General features: G+C 28.4%; 4 protein-coding genes and 1 long non-coding RNA gene across 7 annotated transcripts; 3 read left to right on the top strand and 2 right to left on the bottom strand.

The window, feature by feature from the left end:
* Positions 1–146: 146 nt before the first annotated feature.
* LOC141531581 (glycosylated lysosomal membrane protein) lies at positions 147–2,920 on the bottom strand. The gene is made up of 5 exons (XM_074249483.1): positions 2,549–2,920; positions 1,990–2,247; positions 1,114–1,551; positions 600–874; positions 147–498 (listed from the first exon to the last, which is right to left on the bottom strand). Exons 1-5 carry the CDS (start codon positions 2,612–2,614, stop codon positions 327–329), a joined length of 1,209 nt encoding a protein of 402 aa, XP_074105584.1. The 5' UTR covers positions 2,615–2,920; the 3' UTR covers positions 147–326.
* Positions 2,921–5,005: 2,085 nt separating this feature from the next.
* LOC141531583 (uncharacterized) lies at positions 5,006–6,086 on the bottom strand. The gene is made up of 2 exons (XR_012479957.1): positions 5,818–6,086; positions 5,006–5,412 (listed from the first exon to the last, which is right to left on the bottom strand). It is a non-coding gene; the product is annotated as an uncharacterized LOC141531583 (long non-coding RNA).
* Positions 6,087–6,551: 465 nt separating this feature from the next.
* On the top strand, positions 6,552–10,392 carry Hrd3 (HMG-coA reductase degradation 3). Its single transcript, XM_074249480.1, has 5 exons — positions 6,552–7,533; positions 7,605–8,323; positions 8,397–8,625; positions 8,985–9,391; positions 9,460–10,392. Exons 1-5 carry the CDS (start codon positions 7,065–7,067, stop codon positions 9,973–9,975), a joined length of 2,340 nt encoding a protein of 779 aa, XP_074105581.1. The 5' UTR covers positions 6,552–7,064; the 3' UTR covers positions 9,976–10,392.
* A 55-nt stretch (positions 10,393–10,447) lies between these two features.
* LOC141531580 (cilia- and flagella-associated protein 157) lies at positions 10,448–12,476 on the top strand. The gene is made up of 4 exons (XM_074249482.1): positions 10,448–10,704; positions 10,772–11,043; positions 11,425–11,578; positions 11,665–12,476. Exons 1-4 carry the CDS (start codon positions 10,583–10,585, stop codon positions 12,332–12,334), a joined length of 1,218 nt encoding a protein of 405 aa, XP_074105583.1. The 5' UTR covers positions 10,448–10,582; the 3' UTR covers positions 12,335–12,476.
* LOC141531582 (uncharacterized) lies at positions 12,322–13,824 on the top strand. 3 transcript variants are annotated; one of them, XM_074249487.1, is made up of 5 exons: positions 12,322–12,557; positions 12,625–12,896; positions 12,954–13,107; positions 13,168–13,347; positions 13,409–13,824. In XM_074249487.1, exons 1-5 carry the CDS (start codon positions 12,451–12,453, stop codon positions 13,815–13,817), a joined length of 1,122 nt encoding a protein of 373 aa, XP_074105588.1. In that variant the 5' UTR covers positions 12,322–12,450; the 3' UTR covers positions 13,818–13,824. The 3 variants fall into 3 exon arrangements, with proteins under 3 accessions (XP_074105588.1, XP_074105587.1, XP_074105589.1); XM_074249486.1 differs by having other exon boundaries at positions 12,625–13,107; XM_074249488.1 differs by lacking the exon at positions 13,168–13,347 and having other exon boundaries at positions 12,625–13,107.
* The last annotated feature ends 42 nt before the right edge of the window (positions 13,825–13,866 follow it).

Below are 13,866 nucleotides of genomic sequence, written 5' to 3'. Positions count from 1 at the left end.
CACTTCTGATGGACATCACTCACACGACTCACGACATTCGTCGCAAGTTGTTTCATGGCCACCTGATTACTCTGTACTTTATTAACATTATTATAATTAACATCGAGAAACATTTTTTTTTTTTTTTTTTTTAATAATAAAATTGATTTTTATTTGTAATCGATTTTTTAATTAATATATATAAATGCTTATAGTAATGCATTCGTCAGCCTTTCAGCGTAATCATACAAAAGGTGTCATGAAAGTTACTACGTAAAAAATTAATTTACATCCTTAATTTTATGAATATCAGTTAATTCATTAATTTACTTATAATTAATTTATTTTCAAGAATCCACTAGCCTACTGGACTCTCTTCTGGGTAATCTCCGGATGCAGATATAAATGCCAGCAATTGACATTATTAATACCGGTAAACCGACTCCTATGGATATTATTAAGATCACCAAGTACGAAAATTGTTCGCCTGGTGGATTTCCGTAGCCAACGAGGAATGTCCTATTAAAAATAAAAAAAAATTTATTATAAATAAATAAAAAAATTTTTTGACGCAATAATTAAAAAAAAAAAAAAAAAAAAAAAAAAAAAAAAAAAAGTACCAAGTAGCATAATTTGTTTTTTTGTAGAATCCATCTCCAGACGAACCAATTGTTACATTTACTTTATTTATTAATAAATTATTGCTATCTCCATAAAAGGCATATAATATTGAATTATTGGTAATATTTGAGCAGTTAATTATATTGTAAAAAGTGGTTTCTGTTGAAGCAGTAACATCGCGATGGGATGTCAAATAAGATACTGGTCTCCATTGTAAGTAACCTGAACCACGGAATTTATTTTTATTATTTTCTGGAGTTCTCATTTCAATAGTCTGAAAAAAAATTTTATCATTTAATATTTATTTATTTATTTTAACGCCAATCGGGATTATACTCGGAAATAACAAGATGACACTAGATATTATCCCAGATTATACTGAGTGAAAAAAAAATTTCAGATTGTAATTATAACAATATTGTTATAAATATTTTTTTTTTATTTATTGGATTAAATTTGAGATTGGAATTTATTTTTAATTTTTTTGAACTGTTAATCGAGAATTGTAATTACCTCAAATATTCCAGGAGTGTACTCATCGTCTAAACTTTTTTTCGTATCAATTGACATTCTTGAACTAGAATCTCCTTCACTGACAACCATAAGCTCAAGCCCAAATCTACTTTTGTTGAATGACGAATTAGTGCGAAGATGGTTGATTATAAAATCAATCTGCGTTGAATTTTCGGAGTGTAACATGTGTGGAATTACATCCGAATGTTCTAATGTGCAAAATCCATTTAAAATAATTTCAATATTGCCCGCTCTGGTTATATTATTTAATTCAGGATCTGTATAATTCTGTCCTATCATATCTAATTCCACAAATTGATTACTCTTTATACTGTTCTTTCTTGTCCAATTGAAATATTCTGGATTTAATATATTTATATCTTCATTTCTTACATTGTCTATCGTTGCCTTATCATATACGTCATTAAATTCTATAATCTGCAGACAAAGACAATATTTAAAATAAAGTTAATCTATAGAATTAATAAAAAGAATAATAATAAAATTAATGTAAAGTTTAATAGAGTATTTTTATGGTAATGAGTAATTAATTAATAATAGAATAACTAGCAACCTTGCAATCACTATGGGACTGCTGTGACTTGTAAACTATAAATAAAAAAAATTTTGCTTTATTAAATATATGAAAAATTGATGTGGGTACTCAAATGAAAGGTCTTGATGAGTGTAACATCGGGATGAGCCTATATTTTTAAACTTATAAATATTTCATAAGATACAAGGTCATTTCTTAATTATGTATCTTATAAAATTTTTAAATTTTTAAATTTAACCATAAAAACCCATTTTATCATATAAATACACTGACCACAAAATTTTCCTTGTTCTCTTAATAATATAGATTAGAGTACAAACCTTTTGAATAACTAAACCAAACGTATAAATAGGTTCTTCAGTAAAATTAATAGACTTTGGCTGTCTAGTTAAATATTTATCCCATTCAATATTCAATTTAGCAGCTGGGGAAGTTACTGCTAAAAGAACTGACGGATTACCGACGAAATCCCATAAGTAATGCAAAGTATCATTAGGTCCTTCTGCTTTTAAGTGCAAAGTTGTTAAACTCTTTTCGTCGCATACTCTCCCGCATCCTGGGTTTAGCTCATACTTAAGCTGGAACAAAATTAAATTACACTGTTAATGAATTAAAAAAGTTTTTATAATAATAATAAAGTGATAGTAAAATAAAAATAACAATGTGTGCTTTTTGTTTCTATAGTGACAGGATTTCAAGGTTAAAGCTTTAAAATTATATTAGTAACCTCATAAAATATTTTTAATGCTAATTAAAATTGTTTATTTAGAGCAATTGTAACAAAAGAAATATAATAAGCCATTGGACTTTGATAAATCATTGATCTACTTTCTTAAAAAAATAAAACAAAGAAAAATAATATATATTTAGACAACTTACGACTCTTGGAGATCCTGAACATGTATTTATAGTGATAATAAATATTAAAAAATAATAAAAATTCATTTTAAATATTAATTGTAGTTACTAAGATAAAAACCAACTGTCACATTATTGTGTTTTAAATCTGGAGAATGTCTCGTCTGTTTTTTTATTAGTCACTTCACTATTATCATTTGACAGTTTGTATTGTACAATACACACACTATTGCTTGTAATTATTGTTACTCATGTAGATATGTGTATACTTACAATATCTACAATAAGAGACAATAATTTATGCCTGCTCGTGTTGCTTTGGTATCGATGAAAGTTTGGATTTATGAAAATTTGTCCAAATAAATATGAAAGTTTGTAAAATTGCTGATGAATATAAATGAATAAAAGCACAGAAAAATTTACGTATAATTGTATATAAATAAAAATGATTCTATGCAAACTAGATCATCTGTTCAATTTTACAGTTGTTCAAATGACCAACTGAACAAATAAAATTCCCTATTTTTAAAAATACGGACAACTAATAATATGTTTATTTGATTTTAATTCCAAAAGTATAAATGGAAAAATGAACATAACTATAAATGAAAATTTATAAATTTACTAGTTAATAAAAAATATCATTTGAATAAATGATTAATAATACAAGTGTATAAAAAAATAAATGAAACATTCACGTAATGAACTTATGTATTTAAAAAGATAGATCCTTATGTAAAAAAACTATTATAATAATTTGAACAAATGAAATTGCGGATAAATAATGGTAATGAATAAATGTAGAAATGATTTTATGAATAAATGACATTATGATCATTAGTATTTTTGAGGTTGTGTATAAATAAACATTTGTAAATATAATGATCGGTACAAAAGAAAGTTGTCCGAATGGATATTTGAATAAATGAAATTCTATCAAAATAAATCAATAAAAATGAACATCTGCATTAAAGTTAATCAGTAAAAATGAATATTTGTCCAGAAGTTAAACTGTAAAAATGAATATCGGTTAAAAAAAAGATTTTCACGAAATGTCTTATAATTTTATAAGCATGTTGCAATCTATTAAGAACGAATTTTATAACATTTCACCCTCAAAGGGCTGTATGTGGATGTTAAAAATTAAGAAAACTTAAAACTTTTAATGTATAATTTTTATAGGTTTAAAACGGATTTTATGAGTATAAATTTTACTCACTGAGAACAGTGCAAGGGCGTTAAATATTAAAAAAAATTAGGAAACCGGTTGACCCTACGTTTAATAAAACACCATTTTTTGAATTTTCAAACTGCAATAACTTTTGAATGAATGAAGCGATTGTTACGCGGTTGGCGGCATTAGACGCGCACTTTTTAAAGCTTTTCCAAAGAATCTTCAAGTCTAAATCGATCGAGCCAGAAATTTTGAAGTAATTTCGAAAAAACACTTTATTCGGTTTTCTTTCGACAACGATAACTCACGAACGGATGAATCGATTGTGACCGGGCTTGCGGTGATCGACTTAGTTTTTTTTATCTTAATACACACACACACACACACACACACACACAATGCAATTTTAAGCGCTTGGGTATGGAATTAGCGGGAAGTTGCAGGGATGGCTTTTAGGGTCAACCGGTTTCCTAATTTTTTTTAATATTTAACGCCCTTGCACTGTTCTCAGTGAGTAAAATTTATACTCATAAAATCCGTTTTAAACCTATAAAAATTATACATTAAAAGTTTTAAGTTTTCTTAATTTTTAACATCCACATACAGCCCTTTGAGGGTGAAATGTTATAAAATTCGTTCTTAATAGATTGCAACATGCTTATAAAATTATAAGACATTTCGTGAAAATCTTTTTTTTAACCGATATTCATTTTTACAGTTTAACTTCTGGACAAATATTCATTTTTACTGATTAACTTTAATGCAGATGTTCATTTTTATTGATTTATTTTGATAGAATTTCATTTATTCAAATATCCATTCGGACAACTTTCTTTTGTACCGATCATCATATTTACAAATGTTTATTTATACACAACCTCAAAAATACTAATGATCATAATGTCATTTATTCATAAAATCATTTCTACATTTATTCATTACCATTATTTATCCGCAATTTCATTTGTTCAAATTATTATAATAGTTTTTTTACATAAGGATCTATCTTTTAAATACATAAGTTCATTACGTGAATGTTTCATTTATTTTTTATACACTTGTATTATTAATCATTTATTCAAATGATATTTTTATTAACTAGTAAATTTATAAATTTTCATTTATAGTTATGTTCATTTTTCCATTTATATTTTTGGAATTAAAATCAAATAAACATATTGTTAGTTGTACGTATTTTTAAAAATAGGGAATTTTATTTGTTCAGTTGGTCATTTGAACAACTGTAAAATTGAACAGATGATCTAGTTTGCATAGAATCATTTTTATTTATATACAATTATACGTAAATTTTTTTGTACTTTTATTCATTTATATTCATCAGCAATTTTACAAACTTTCATATTTATTTGGACAAATTTTCATAAATCCAAACTTTCATCGATCCAAAGCAACACGAGCAGGCATAAATTATTGTCTTTTATTGTATATCACATTTGTCAAGTCATGTGTTTTGTGGATAAAACAAAATAAAACATTGAAAATATTTTTCATATTTTCCGCTAGGCAGCAGCATTTCCCAGGCACTAAATCTCAGAATCGACTTTTACATATCGATCAAAGAACAACCGCGTAATTACAAAACATGCATAATTATTTTAATTATTATATTTTAAAAAACTCGCAGTCTTAAAATTTTTTTCTTTTTCTCTAATTGTAATTATTATTTTTTTTTTGATCCATTGTTAAAATTCTGCAACATAAAAAACAAATCAGTATTTTTTGACACATAAATTTATTCTGAAAAATTATTTTTAAAAAATTGCATTTTTAGTTTTTTAAAATTTCTACAAGTCAATTTTTTTTTTTATAATTTTTTTTGCCACAATTTATTTGTCAAAAAAATTTTTTAAATTATAAAATATCATGAAAATTAATGTAGCACATATTTAATCATTTTAAAAATTTTATAACAAATAAATCATGACAAAAAAAAATTTGACATCTAGAAATTAAAAAAAAAAAATGCAATTTTTTGGAACAAATTTTTTTATTAAATAAAATTAAAAAATTGTCAAGTGACAACTAACTTGAATATCATTAAAATATCTGTTAAATAAATTTTCATTATATTTTTATTAAATAATTAAGTACTCACTGACATGTAACCAAGCAATATTTATTTTCAATCCAATAATTCCTAAACTTGATAATTTGTCATTGTTTTTAATAAAAATAAAACTGGCAACAATTAAAATATTATTAAAAAAAAATTCACTTATTGGTATTTAACCTTTAATTATCATTAATTAATTTTTTTAAAACTCCAAATGCCGATAAATGTATAAAGTAAATAAAAAAATAAGAAAAAAAAAACATTCCTACCGAAGCGCCACCATTTTCAGTGACGGCACCAGTTCCTTTGGACGTAGTTGCCTTGCGCATATGTCATATGAGTGTTATCAAACTCCAAAATTTTAATAACTTTTATCCTAATCCATTTTTAATGATATAATAATAAATCACAGTTTATTATTAAATAATAATTAAAAAAAAAAATAGTGAAAAGAAGAAATATTCATCGTAAAATGTGCAATAAAATGTTTAAAAATTTTTTTTAAATTATTGACGTATGTAAAATAAAAAAAAAAAAAACTATCATGTAAAAAAAAGATTTTTAATTATAAATTATATTTTTTTTTTTAAATTTATTAATTCCATAAATTAGGATTTTGAATTAGCGTAAATGTCATGTGATGAAGAAAATAATTGGTGTAAGTGGTAAATACTAAAATTACAATCTATACCAATCAGGGAGCTGAACGTGTATGTGTCTTTTGTATGTTATTTAAAAAGGAGTACGTGTCGTCATTTTATCCAGTAATGTAACTAAAAAATATGTTAAATAAATAAGTCAATATGATACCCTGTAACGACGATAAATAGAACCAAGAAACACGAGCGCAGTCATCGTTTAATATTTTTTTATCAATCTCCAAGATCGGTACAAGTAGAACAGCTGATTCAGCGGCTGGTCAGTCCGTTATTATTATTTTTTTTTAACTCACTACAGTAATTTATGAAAATACAACAACAAACAATAATCAATAATAATTATAATTGTTACTCCAAAAACAATTGGTCTTAATTTTTAATACTCGAGATCTAGACATTTGATGAACTGACAAATGTTGAGATAGACCGGCATGTGATCAAAAAATTGTTAAATGTCAAGTAGAGTTAAAAAAAGACAGACTATAATGTCCACGTATGCACAGACAATTGTTTATAATAAGTGATAGCGATAAAAGAAGTTGAAGTAGCGGCAAGGGTCGACAGACGTTACGCTTCAATGCGTTTATTAAATTGTAAATAATTATAAAAGTAGTAATTAAAGTATTTAAGATGAAGTCGAGCCATAAATTTGTATTTCTGCTGTGGTTAGCATTCTTGATGCTCTCCACCGCGGAACTCACCAAGAATAAGGATGAAAATAATAATAGTAATGAAAAAAAGTCTCCAAGGCTGCAGCAACAACAACGCCAGCCACAAAATGATGCTCCAGAGACGCCTATCATTGTTAAAAAAGATATGGATGATGGTGATAGCGATGATAGTATTGTTAATAATGATGATGATAGTTTGACTGACTGGGAGAGTGTTCGTCAAAGATTACAGGAGCTCAAAGCCGTTCGAGATTTAATTCTTGATTTAGTACCAGTGAGTGATTCATTTCTCACAGAAATCACCACTAAACAATCTAAAGAAAGCGATGAAGAATCGTCTGCGTGGGAAGAAGAAATTGAGGAAGAAATTATAGAAGATGATCAGGAAGAAATGGAAAAAATTCCTTTGACACCTGAACAACAAGAAGGTATTAAAAAAATAATATTTTAATTTATTTTATAAAACATTTATTTTATAATATTTTAATTTATTTTTTAGCTGAAGAAATGTTTAACAAAGCACAGAAGTTATTAAACGCCACCAGGAGTAATAAAGCTGAGGCTTATAAATTGATAACTGGAGCGGCAACGCTAGGACACGCTGAAGCGAGATCAATGTTGGCATGGGCTCAGTTATTAGGTACACAAACGGGACTGCCGTCAGCTAATCAAGACATTTCAGCAGCTCTGCAAACATTTAAAGAGCTAGTGGAAACGGGATTGCCGTCGGCGCATATGGGAATGGGTTTTTTTTATGCATTAGGTCTGCAAGGAATTAAAACTTCCCAAGCAAAAGCTCTGTTGCACTATACCATCGCAGCAATTGGTGGAGATACTCGAGCACAAATGGCAGTCGGCTACAGGTACTGGGTAGGAGTGTTTACTCGCCCTTCTTGCGAGAGTGCCTTGAGTTACTATCGAAAAGTAGCTAATAAAGTGGCTGATCAAGTGACCTTGAGTGGTGGTCCAGTTATCCAGCGGACTAGGTTACTTGATGAGCAAGAAAATTCAGAGTTCAATGCAGGAATCCTGGATGACGACTTGATCGAGTACTATCAGCTGTTGGCGGAACGCGGTGACGTACAAGCTCAAGTCGGGCTTGGACAACTGCACTATCAAGGCGGTAGAGGAGTTCCTTTGGATCATCAGCGGGCTCTTGATTATTTTCAGCATGCTGCTAACGCTGGCAATGCTGTTGCTATGGCTTTTTTGGGAAAAGTATGGAGCTTCTTTATAAAATCTTATTTAATTTTTTATTTATTTTATTAATTCGATATTTATTTTTTGATAGATTTATTTGGAAGGAAGCGACATAGTTAAACAAGATAATGATACGGCTTTAGAATATTTTTCAAAAGCCGCGACTCACGGTAATCCTGTGGGACAAAGTGGATTAGGGTTAATGTATTTGTATGGTAGAGGAGTAAAACGGGATACCACAAAAGCTTTGCAATATTTTAGCCAAGCTGCTGAGCAAGGCTGGGTTGATGGACAATTACAATTAGGCAATATGTATTTCAGTAAGTATTGTTAAAAAATTTTATTAATAATAAAAACTAGTTGAAAATATCTTTAGTTGACAAGATAGCAAAGTCAGTTCTTAATTATTGACATTTTTTAAGATATAAGTTCATCCCGATGTTACACTCATCAAGAGCTTTCATTTGAGTACCCACATGCATTTTTCATATATAAATATATAAAATATATCAAAAATGCATGTGAGTACTCAAATGAAAGGTCTTGATGAGTGTAACATCGGGATGAGTTTATATCTTTAAAAATGTCAATAGTTCACAAGATACAAGGTAATTTTCTCTTAATATAATTAAAATAAAAAAAAATAATTACTAATTATAATTTATCAAATATTTAATAGGTGGAATAGGCGTAAAGCGTGATTATAAAATGGCAAACAAGTACTTTAACCTGGCAAGTCAGTCTGGGCACGTACTGGCGTTTTACAATTTAGCTCAGATGCATGCTACAGGTACGGGAATGATGCGAAGCTGTTCAGCAGCGGTTGAGTTATTTAAAAACGTCGCCGAGCGCGGAAAATGGAGTAATCAATTGATGACAGCACACGCGGATTACCGAGAAGGTAGAGTCGACCAGGCGTTCATTCAGTATGCTCTCCTAGCGGAAATGGGTTATGAAGCGGCTCAGAGCAATGCAGCGTATATTCTGGATAAAGGCGAAGTAGGAATTTTGACTCCTGAAGAGGGGCTCAAGATGGCATTGGCTTTCTGGGCACGGGCCGCTGCTCAAGGGTACTCAACAGCTCAGGTAAATTATTTATCAAACACCTTCTATTAAATGTGTAATTTATTAATTGATTAATTAATTTTTTTCAGGTAAAGCTTGGCGATGCACATTACTATGGAAGAGGAACGAAAGTCGACTACGAAGCAGCTGCTCGCTATTACAGACAAGCGTCTGATCAGCAGCAAAATGCTCAGGCAATATTCAATCTCGGTTACATGCACGAACGCGGACTTGGTCTTGCACAAGATCGACATCTAGCGAAACGGTGTTACGATTTAGCAGCTGAAACGAGCCCTGATGCGCGAATCCCCGTTGTTTTGGCTCTGATAAAACTTTATTTTCTATTTGGTATTGATTATCTGAAAGAATTCAGTTTCAATGAACATATGGCCAAGTGGGACCAGATGCTAGGACAAAATTGGGATCTATATGTGATTGGTGTATTAACAGGGATATTAAGTCTTGTTATTTACTTCCGTAGGCCACAGCCTCCTCAGCAACCACAACGAGGAGCTGGTGCTACACCAGCGAGACCCGGAACTGGAGTGGGAGCTGGAGCACCAGCAGCTCCAGGCGCCCCAGTTGATGTTCCTCCTGTTAATTAATTGATTTTTTCTACCTTTAACGTCAATTTTAATTGAATTTACACACGTGTATAGTGGTTTCACGACTATTTTTTAGTTTTAATTATTTAATAATTAAATTAAACGTGCTAACGTACTACTCGGCTGTTGAAAGATTAATATCTTTACTCTTGTTTTTTTTTTAACTTGTAATTTTTTCCCAGTGTAATTGCAATTAAAATTGACTTAAATCTTAATTCTAAAGATAATTAACGTCAGATTGTATTAGTTTGAAAAACTAATTGTTATTAAACTCTCGTATCTCGACGTTACTAACTAAAATAAATAAAATTATTGTCAAGAACTAAATACCTGTTAATGACTGAAGTTTGTATTATGAAAAAATGATAGAAGAGTGTAGAAAAAAAAATAAATGAATAAATTCTTATAATAAAATAAGCTTTTTATTTTATTATCTGTAAAGTTTAATTAAATATTATAGATAGAACGTCTGAGTAACGATTTATTTGCCATAGCAACCAAGAAATAATAATTTCAGTTCAAAGTAACCTTTGTAGTAATTTTTATTTTTTTTTATTAGATTTTTGAGAGATATTGAATATTGTTTGGATTTATTTAATTAAATATTATGCCGAAGAAGAAAAAAAAGGGAGGAGATGAAAAAAAAACAAGAAAAAAATCAAGTATCAGCGAACGTGACACTGTATTTTTTGAGCAACAAATTGTTGACAATAATCGAATCTTAGCTAGGTAATTGTCAATTATTGGCTTGGATAATTTGATATTTATTATATAATGTATTATTAATTGTTTTCAGAGTCCGTGGTCGTAATGAATTTCTCGAGGCTGAAACTGAGACGCTAAAAGGCAAACTAAGCCAACTGGAAGAAGACCGCTCTGATGTAATAGCTCATTTGAAGAGAATTTTACACCAAAAGACTGAAGAAGCACGAGAGTTGAGCGAACGCCTCTTGGCTATGGAGGAATTACGTAAAGAGGAACAAAATCAATTTAAAGCTAAAGAAAATAGCATGTTACAAGACTATCATAATATGGAAACTACTCTTAACGCTGAAGTTAAATTAGTTGGTATGAAAAAAAATTAGGTAAATATTTACAAGTGGGGTCAATTATTTTCATTTTCATTTTTTTTTTAAACCAAATTTTTATTTAATTTTATTGATATAAATTTTTTTTTAAATGTATAAAAAAATTAAAAATTAAAAAAAAAAAAAGTTGAGTCACAATTTTAACAAATTTTACAAATTTTTTAGAAAATTGTGATATTTGTTTTTTTTTTTTTTTTTTGTTTGTTTTTTTATGTACTTAAAAAAAATACATCAAAAAAATAAAAAAAAAAAAAAAAAAAAAAAAATCAAATATCGCACTTGTAAACAATTACCAAAAATTATATATAATTTTATTTTGATCAATATAATGAAAATTTATTCATCTTATTTTTATTTTAAGCTGGAAAATTAAATGCATTAGAAGAGTGGAGAAACGCGCGTGCAGAATTAACTCAAAAGTTTGAAATACAGGAGCAACAAATGGCTGAACAAGAACAACGACACGCTGATACTCTCTACGAAACTGAAAAGTCATTAATTATTGGTAAAGCCAAGTAAGTATTCTATTTATTCTTATCAAAGTTTGCTAATTTATTAATTAATAAATTTATAAATTTATTTTGGGTAAAAATTAAAATAGGATGCAAAAAGAAACAGAAGAACGTTTAAATGAGCTTGCATTAAAATTTCAAGAAGCAACAAATCTCCGTATTGCTGACGCAACACATCGAGCAGTTCGTGAAAATATAGCTCTGCATTTGGAATTAGACAAAATGTTGAAAGTTTGTGAGGAACTGGAAGACAAGACCCAGACTTATAAAGAAAAAGAGGAAAATGCACGTCTACGTGCATCTTTGTTTGAAAAGGAAGCACAGATTGCTCTCAATAAAGTTCTCGAGAGGAATAAAATTATACAGTCTTTGCTGGAGGATCATTTAAGCATGTCACGGGTGAGGACTAATAATATGCGCATAAGATCTCAAGCTGCGAGCAAAGAGGAATTTGTGAGGATGTACGAGGATCAGTATAGTGATGATTTGAAGAAAAAAGAAGAAATAGAAAAAAATATTATTGAAGCTGAAGATTCGAGAAGAAGTATTTTAGAGCAAGTTCAAATTGATAATAGACGGATGAAAAAACTTGGAGAACTTTTGGAGACTGTTAGAAATTTAATTACTGAATTGACGGTAAAAACTAAATCTGTTGATTGCAAAGTTTGTGAACTAGATGAAAGTTTTAAAGAAAAACTTATGAGTATTTATAAATTGTTAGAAAAATTAAACGCTTCTACTGAAATAATATCTGAATAACAATTTTATTTTTATTCAATTTTTTTTTTAATTGCTTGAATTCAGCTTTTTGTCAAATTTTTTTTTTTATATTTATTTTGACTGTATTTATTTGTAAATTAAATAATTAAATAATTATGGAGAAAGTAGTTGAAGAAGCTAAACAGCCTGCAGTAATTCCGAACAATGTTGAAAGAATTTTTTTTGAAATTACTATCGAAGATATCAAGAAGAGAATTGAAAGGTAGTGTTTTAAATATTTTTAATTAATTATTGATAAATTTAATTAAATACACTGATGCATTTTGTAGGTTGGAGAATCGTAATGAACGACTTATTGAAATTCAGGAGCAAGTTAAAAATGACTTTACTTCAACTGATGTTAATACGACAAATGAAATAGCACAGCTCAACAGGGATTTGTCAGCTGAATTAAACAAAATAGCAAATGCGCGAAAAGCTATTGATTTATTAAATAATCAGCGACATGAAGAACAGAATAGACATGACAGTAAAGTTAATTTTATCAAACAGATGCATGATAACACGCGAAAGGAACTTTTGTGCCAGATAAAAATTTCAAGTATTTGTTTTTTATTAAAAAAATTTTCTAAAAGTATTAAAAATATTTTTTTTAAAGATGCTAAAATAAATGCTTTGGAAGATTTTCATAATAATGAAGAATTTATCAGAGAAAAAATGAGAAAAAATGATGATTTATTAGTAGAAAAAGAAGAAAAGCTAAAAGCGAAATTTAATCAACTTGATATTGGATTTAAAATATTTGGCGCTAAGTAAATTAATTTTTTTTTTAGATTTAATTAAAATGTAATATTTAAATTACTCTTTTTTAGATTGATGGATGATTTGAAGATAAAAATCTTCAAGCTGTCCGAGTCATTAGCGAGTGATAATTTAAAAAAAATTCCTCATTCAATTAATAAATTGTTCCATGAAAATGCTGCAATTCGCGATGAAATAGATCTAATGAAAATTTACATATCTAATAAGAAGGACTTAAGTTTAATTACAAAGTATATAATTACTTAAATAATGACATTTAAAATTTTTTTTTACTCGAAATTTTTTTAACAGAAGTCAAGAAATTTCTATTCTCAATAGCAAACAGGATATAGTTAATCATTTGTCTGCTTTAAAATCACAAAAAAAATTGATAGAAAAATTTTTAGAAAATTCGAAAATAGTTATACCTATTTCTGATAAAATACTAAGCGACTACGATGCTCAAGTAGTTAAATTACAGACTCGAGAGACCGATTCCGAAGAAAAATTAGCGCAACTAAAGCATTCGCTATGTTTTAAAACCTTTCAGCTCACAGAAGCACAAAAATTACACAATCAAGTTTGTTTGAACATTAAAAAATATTCTGACACGCTGTATGATATGAAATATGCCGTAGCATGTGCTCTTCAGGTTTATTTTTTTACTTTAACTTATCAAAATTACAATAATTCATGCTTACGTTTATTTTTTTATCACTAGATTGAAAATACTGCGTCAGAAATTTCATCTTTGAATTTAACCCAATTTA

Source organism: Cotesia typhae, unplaced genomic scaffold (genome assembly GCF_013202065.1).
Source record: "Cotesia typhae breed Kobodo isofemale line unplaced genomic scaffold, CoteBio_Ctyphae contig_5, whole genome shotgun sequence".
Lineage (NCBI taxonomy): Eukaryota > Metazoa > Arthropoda > Insecta > Hymenoptera > Braconidae > Cotesia > Cotesia typhae.
The sequence above is the reverse complement of the archived record's forward strand: the minus strand, read 5'-3'. Positions and strand labels throughout refer to the sequence as shown.

Excerpts from the sequence above, each read along its gene's own strand:
- LOC141531581 (XM_074249483.1), bottom strand. The coding sequence starts at position 2,614 with ATGAATTTTTATTATTTTTTAATATTTATTATCACTATAAATACATGT. Across the intron at positions 2,248-2,548 it reads GTTCAGGATCTCCAAGAGTC|CTTAAGTATGAGCTAAACCC; the intron begins GTAAGTTGTCTA and ends ATTTTGTTCCAG. Across the intron at positions 875-1,113 it reads ACACTCCTGGAATATTTGAG|ACTATTGAAATGAGAACTCC; the intron begins GTAATTACAATT and ends ATTTTTTTTCAG.
- Hrd3 (XM_074249480.1), top strand. The coding sequence starts at position 7,065 with ATGAAGTCGAGCCATAAATTTGTATTTCTGCTGTGGTTAGCATTCTTG. Across the intron at positions 8,626-8,984 it reads ATTAGGCAATATGTATTTCA|GTGGAATAGGCGTAAAGCGT; the intron begins GTAAGTATTGTT and ends AATATTTAATAG. Across the intron at positions 9,392-9,459 it reads AAGGGTACTCAACAGCTCAG|GTAAAGCTTGGCGATGCACA; the intron begins GTAAATTATTTA and ends AATTTTTTTCAG.
- LOC141531580 (XM_074249482.1), top strand. The coding sequence starts at position 10,583 with ATGCCGAAGAAGAAAAAAAAGGGAGGAGATGAAAAAAAAACAAGAAAA. Across the intron at positions 11,044-11,424 it reads CGCTGAAGTTAAATTAGTTG|CTGGAAAATTAAATGCATTA; the intron begins GTATGAAAAAAA and ends TTTTATTTTAAG. Across the intron at positions 11,579-11,664 it reads TTAATTATTGGTAAAGCCAA|GATGCAAAAAGAAACAGAAG; the intron begins GTAAGTATTCTA and ends AAATTAAAATAG.
- LOC141531582 (XM_074249486.1), top strand. The coding sequence starts at position 12,451 with ATGGAGAAAGTAGTTGAAGAAGCTAAACAGCCTGCAGTAATTCCGAAC. Across the intron at positions 12,558-12,624 it reads ATCAAGAAGAGAATTGAAAG|GTTGGAGAATCGTAATGAAC; the intron begins GTAGTGTTTTAA and ends TGCATTTTGTAG. Across the intron at positions 13,108-13,167 it reads TTTAAAATATTTGGCGCTAA|ATTGATGGATGATTTGAAGA; the intron begins GTAAATTAATTT and ends ACTCTTTTTTAG.